At 34.2% G+C, this 6903-nt stretch overlaps 1 protein-coding gene across 1 annotated transcript in view; it reads left to right on the top strand.

Moving 5' to 3' along the window:
* Positions 1 to 1899: 1899 nt before the first annotated feature.
* The window catches only part of Hel89B (histone acetyltransferase 1), a 166693-nt gene continuing 161689 nt past the window's right edge, over positions 1900 to 6903 (top strand). Inside the window, exons 1-2 of the mRNA XM_069841318.1 lie at positions 1900 to 2113; positions 2572 to 2656. Of these exons, the coding sequence (XP_069697419.1) occupies positions 2646 to 2656 (11 nt within the window). The 5' untranslated portion in view covers positions 1900 to 2113; positions 2572 to 2645. The remainder of the gene's footprint in view (positions 2114 to 2571; positions 2657 to 6903) is intronic.

Genomic DNA, 6903 nt, shown 5'->3' with positions numbered 1-6903 from the left:
AAACTTCATTTAGAAATGCCCATCTGCGATTATGTTAACTGTAGAAGAAGGAAGAAATATTGTCGTCATATGAAGTTACTCAAATTTCCAATTAAGGACAAGGAAAGGCTACAAAAGTTATTTTTGATTTCACCCTTATAAATTGAACGATTTTCACTTCAGCACTAGTTTCAGTAATTTAAGGACCAGTATAAAGTAAATTTGATTAAAGTGAGAAAGAAATTCGTAAGGGAGGCGGTCAGGAGGGATTGAGGTTGTCTACTAATTCGTTGCAAATAACTATTATAGGCTATTTCATTTGACTAGCGATGATTTGTAGAGAGCAAAATACCTACAGTAGGGTGAAGAATCTAATCAGTACGTTTGAGAACGGATATAAAAGTGTCAGGAAAATAACAGAATTACCGTATATTGCAATTAACTCTGCATTGGCAGAGAAACCGCACAGGGTATCGTAAATCTGCTGAAAATTAGAAAATTGTGTAAAAAAAAAATGCATTCAGAGCGAATTTTCCAGCCTGATAATATCTCGCCCACGTTATGGACATAATTCAATACCGTAAGACTGATATAAAACGAATACTAGAACAATTTGTTAACCAAAGACGATGTTCAGTAGTTATTTAACAACATACAGAGCAAATAAAAACACAAACGCATATTCTAGCAATAGTTCAGATGAAAAGAAAATGATTAGTACGACCGCTTATTCGTAAAAAGAACACTACCAGCTGTGTAGCCTTCATGAAGCAATATATCAGGTCTACGTTGTGAACACGTTGAATTTAATGTGGACGAGAAACGTACAGTTATTATTTATCTGCTTCCATATCGCATCATATAATACACCTGTAAAATGAAAACATATAGGCCTAGAAAAGAGGAAACATGTTTGGGGGGAGGGAGTTGTAATTCTTCCCCTTTCGGATAAATTTCAGAAGAGAGATACCTGCTTTTCCTTCATATTCAAAAATTGTAATCTTGTTCACACAAAATAAATTAGTGCCTTTTCGTGAGCATCATGATGTGCATTCAACAAACGCAGACAAATCTGCTCTTTTTAGTATTTTGTGATAATTGTTGCTAGGGAGGTATTGTATACTGAAAATTAAAAACAATTAGATTTCGTACATCTAATGATGACAGATTATATAATGAACGCAAACAACATTATATCAGCCATGTACCAAAATGTCATCTATGTGTGTTGATGAATTTGGGTAAAACAAGCTTCTATATACTACAATTTAGCGACACATCAAAGTCTTGTTGTAACATAACCTCACATTACAATGAGAAAGAAATTTGGAGGTGGCATGACGTAAAAAAGTCATCCCACAGTCGTATTACTCTATGTACTGTTCAGGTACTCTGCCATCTAGTGTTTGTTATTGCAAGCTCATTTCTCGACACTAGCGACGCATAGCGTCCGTTATTTTCCAGTTGCGTCTAAATTTAATATAAGCTTGGTCAATCTGTTTTATATATGATCTAGGATTGTACTATATAACGTCTTTGGAAGTAACCAACTATATCAAACTTTATAACTTCATTGGTCGTTAGCCACGTTGAAGATCTGAATCTATACCGTTAATCTGTTAATAAACAGAAGTATTTGTAAAACTGTGTTTTCATGGTTACGATCACATGTAGTTACGATTACAATTTTTTAAGTAATGAGATACTATATTTGAATTCCCTCATTATCTTTGAAATTCAATAGAAATTTGCCGTTTTAAGCAAAAATTTAGGAAATTTGAATTTTTCGGAAAATTTCCCTCTGTCCGATAACACTGGTACATAACATGCTTTGTTTGGTTGGCATCCTTTTCCTGCAAATCGAGTGGCTGATATGTAGGGAAATGTATGAGTGGCATGGCGTCTTGTCATGGAAGAACGAATTATCTGGCAACACTGCATATCTCGGATAAATTCGGACTCATCAGCAATATGGCTGTCAGTATAAATTTGAGAGTGGTAGGATGCCTTTCTCTCCGAAAATTACGTTTCTTAACCTGGATTCATATGATTGTTTTGAGAAAATACTTGGTGTATATAAGGAGAAAGCCTGGATAATGTCGTTTTCAACAAGTTAGCACGATCGTATTCAAAAGTAAGTGACAGTAGTTGCCGGATTTGTAAATAAATGAAGTCTTATTTATAGGAGTTAACTCAAACATGTCTATTGCCTACACACCTGCAAACAAGCCTGTGCATCCATATGCAGCAGAATATGCAACAGTTTGTTACTCATTATTGTAGTAAGCGAAGACAATTGTTAGAAAGACGGATGTCAATGAACAAAGATTGCAGTAATTGTTGCGCAGTTCACCATCGTGTTCCAATACATGGATGACCGCAAGAGAAAAATTGCCGTAACCTACTTGAGAATAACATTGCGCTTTTCCATATGTTTGAAGTTCGTTCTTACTGTTATAATAAGTAATTTTGGGAAATTATGAAAAACTACGCACGGTAATCGAAATCGTGTGTTGTGAAATTTTTTAATATTTCGTAACTTATTAATTTAATAAACGTTGATATGATTTTAACATTTATTAATATTTTCAGATGGAACCAGTATCTTAATAGGAGAAGTATTTGCTGAGACTTGCCCTCAGCCAAGCTGATTACATTAATTAGAAATGGTATCAAGGCAAGTATTGTGTACGAGTGATTTTGAATATACTTTACTTTTGCATAAGGGTAAACTTTGCCAAAGCGGTAAATAATTATGGCCGCTGCTATTATTTTCATAAAAGACTAGTCATTTCCCCTGGACCAATGACAACACCAAAGTGGGTGTAATAATTTACCGTATTGGCTATATATGGTTCGCATTTATTCCTGTGGTGGACTTTGTTATTTCTACCAGACATGGTTAAGATTCCGTATTGCAGAATAATACGCACAAGTGCAGGTAATTTTTTATGACTTTTGATGAGTTGTTTATGTTTAGATGCACAGTCTTGTATATTATTCTGTTAGTTAATGACAAGTTTGAAATAGCTATGTGGAGGTCTGTTCTTGAACAAAAAGTTCTTTTTTTTTTCTTTGCCCCTGTAAAAGAAATAAGAGACTTTCCACAAAATAGGCGTACCCAGATATTCGTGGTTACCATAAACTACAAGAATATTAGTAAAAGTCAGTAATTACTTATTGCGGAGAAGGCAATAGATCTGCTGCTTCATTCGTGTAATTTTTCGTATCCATTTAATTCTTTACTCATGTTGCGAATAGTGTAGGCTATGTTCTTGATTTAATTCAGACGAAATACTTAGGCTAGTTACGACGAGAGAACGACTTCAGAATACCACGTAAGTATAGTCGGAGGCACCGATTTTGGCAGGTGACCTCAATGACATTTCCAGTAGGCGAGCCGATATTGTTTGTGTAAGCTGCGAGAATGAGATGCGATAACATTCTGAGTCGTTCATATTTTCATAACAGCAGCTCATATCAATTATCCTTATTATGAAACACACCACGATACAGTCCTACTCAAAGAATACCTTTAATAAATGTAAATGACTTCCGTTCGCAATGATTTTACAATACGTCTCCTACATTTTCTAAATTAAATTAATTCTTAATTAAAAGGAAAAAGTATTGCATTGCGCATATATATATAATCCTACCCTTACCAGATCAATATACAAGATTTGTCCAGTAATGATCTAGGGATCTTCTTCTGGTGGTACGACAATTCAAGTTAATAAAATTACGATTCTTAATAATCAAAATATAATTTGGTTAATTGGGTAAAATTGCATGCTGCGGAAGTTAGATATATATAAGAGTATAATAAATAGGATTGTAATGGATATTACAAGGGCAATAATTTCTTCACACGCACATTGTGAATAGAACAGAGAAGAAAGCATTTTAAAATATTCGAAATCGTACAAAATATCGGAGAAACCAATTTTCCCTGCACAAATTGCACCAATTGAAAAACATAATTACCATTCACAATAAATACTGTACTTTATGGATTCTAAAAAGTTATTTATTAATCTAGAGGTATTGGCTGATGACTATACTCAATTCCAGCACAACATTCATTCAGAATATGTAGAAATTACACTTTGGATTTTACTAAATGTATAGGCCTACTATCAAGAGGTGTTACATACCCTTTTAAATACTGTACATGTGTTACCTGTGCGATATCCGATGTTTAATTTTTTAAAATATAATTCATAGTACTGAAACTGCCGTATTGAATTCGCACAAATTGTATTATTAGTAATTTTCGTCTCGAAAACCCCTAAGATATCTAATTTCATTTTTAACCCATTTTTGTCCCACTCCACCACTTTAGGTACAAAGTCGGACTAAATAATACCTTATTCGTATTCTGTGATCGCAAAGATCCCCAGATATCGACTTTCATCGAGATCGGATGACATGAGATTTCTCACTTCCTTCTGCCTTTTCATCAGTACCGTACCTTAGGATATGGTATTTAAAAAATCTAAGAATGTTTAACCAATATTGTAGAGAGTAACCTTCATTTTAAATTTTACGTCTCTAGTTAAATATAGTTTAGTGAATTTTTAAAATCGTCGACTTCTTTCTCTCTCCTCTCTGCTCGGAAGTAAAAAAACTGAACTTATTTCAAGGGAGTAGCCTATATGAAATTGAATTTTTTTACTTTCCTTATACATTTTAGAAACAATTCTGAGAGATGAGATGAATAGTCTAACCCAATTTTATGAGTGAATCTTTGTTTTAAATTTAAAGGCTGCACGTCTGCTGGCTAACAAAAAATAAATCAGTATAATTATTTTGATAATTACTGCTTCCCATTTTCCATCCCTTAATGTTCGTATTTCGTAAAACTCAGTCTTATCTATTGACTGAGGATTAACATATTTCCATCTACATATATATTTCCATATATATATAACAGATTATATTTCCATTTCGTACAATATTCTGGTCACGAGACATAATCATATACTTTGTCTTTTCGGGATTTACTACCAAACCTATCGCGTTATTTGCTTCAAGTAAAATTTCCGTGTTTTCCCTAATCGTTTGTGGAGTTTTTCCTAACATATTCACGTCATCCGCATAGACAAAAAGCTGATGTAACCCGTTCAATTCCAAACCCTCTCTGTTATCCTGAACTTTCCTAATGGCATATTCTAGAGCGAAGTTAAAAAGTAAAGGTTATAGTGTATCTCCTTGCTTTAGCCCGCAGTGAATTGGAAAAGCATCAGATAGAAACTGGCCTATACGGACTCTGCTATAAGTTTCATTGAGACACATTTTAATTAATCGAACAAGTTTCTTGGGAATACCAAAGACACATATAGACTACTGTATTATTTGTTCAGTTTTTGGAGGTGACTGTCCAGAGTGCACAAATGCTCTGGCGTGCATGTTTACTATTATGTCCTACCCATTCCACTGCGACAGAGATAACAGCCGATCTTGCAGCGGTGTGAACTCGCTCTCCAGATCACAGTAAGAAAATCCCTGGCGCGACCTATACATATGTTGTTATTGATTTATTGAATTATTTATTTTTTGGCCCAATGGCAGCACTACAATTTGCGAGGCTCTAGGCAAACCTGTATTCAAGCCCGTATCAATATGATAATAATAATAATAATAATAATAATAATAATAATATTAATAATAACAACAGAAATAGTAGTATATTAAACTGCTCACCATATTATGAAGCTGAATTCTGACCATGCCTTCATTTTTAGTCTTACATAAAATCTTCTTACAAACTGACACTAAATCACAGTAATCTATTAGATTAATATTTTTTAAATGAACTAAAATGTTTGCACAAGAAATCAAAACTCATTTCATTTTTCTACTTTTCACTGAACTGAAATCTTGAATTACATCTGAATAGTCTAAACTAGAAGCCAAGTCATGTCCAATAGAGAGAATCACCAAAGACGGCAGTCTTGTTGCATTATCGATCTTAAGTATGTGTTTATTAATTTTAATTTAGAAAATGACCTCTGCTCTTACAACAGAAACAGGGATTGTTGCTGAAATCCTCAGTGCCACTTGAATATTAGCAGCGGTGGCGAAAATGTAATCGTGTGCCTAGCCACTGTGTAACCTGCAACGTGCATAGAACCTATGGAGGGAGACGGACACCCGAAGGGGAAGTGAAGCAATTGTCTGACTTATTAACGGATTTTTATTTTCCTTACGTCAAGCACTTAAATATAATTTTATACCGTACAAGGCTAAAAACTAATGTTTAGTACGTGTAATGAAGAAAGAGATGAACAATATCACAACCTAAAATTGTCTTCAGAATGTCTCTGTGACAAAGTTTCAAAATCAGGAATTATGTCACTTAACTGCCAGTCGTAGTTGATCACGAAGGTATTTGTCTGTCAGTCATGATCTAAATTTGGTTTTTACTATTTTAATTGTTAAAAATAATTTTTAACAAACTTAAGTTGTAGCGAACATGGCTTCAACAGAGCAAGTGAAAGAACGAAGCTTCGGATATTTATTTTTTGGCAAAGATTTGAAAGTTCAACATTTGTCAAGTCCTTACATCTAGCTTTCATTTAACATCACATAGTAAATCAGTGAGTTCAAATTGAAGAGCTAACCGCATTATTCGTACATCTGCTGAAAAACGGTCGACGTACAGAGATGATGATGATGATGATGATGATGATAACGACAACAATAACACTTAACCTTTTAATATCCCCAAAGCTCTTTTTCCCTCCAGCCTCCCAACTAACACTCTATATTCATTTCTGGATTCGCCCATATGTACTATATGCCCTGCCCATCTCAAACGTCTGGATTTAATGTTCCTAATTATGTCAGGTGAAGAATATATAATGCGTGCAGTTCTGTGTTGTGTAACTGTCTCCATTCTCCTGTAACTTCATCCCTCTT

This window comes from Periplaneta americana, chromosome 12, assembly GCF_040183065.1.
Source record: "Periplaneta americana isolate PAMFEO1 chromosome 12, P.americana_PAMFEO1_priV1, whole genome shotgun sequence".
NCBI lineage: Eukaryota > Metazoa > Arthropoda > Insecta > Blattodea > Blattidae > Periplaneta > Periplaneta americana.
This window is presented reverse-complemented; position numbering and strand designations above follow the sequence as displayed.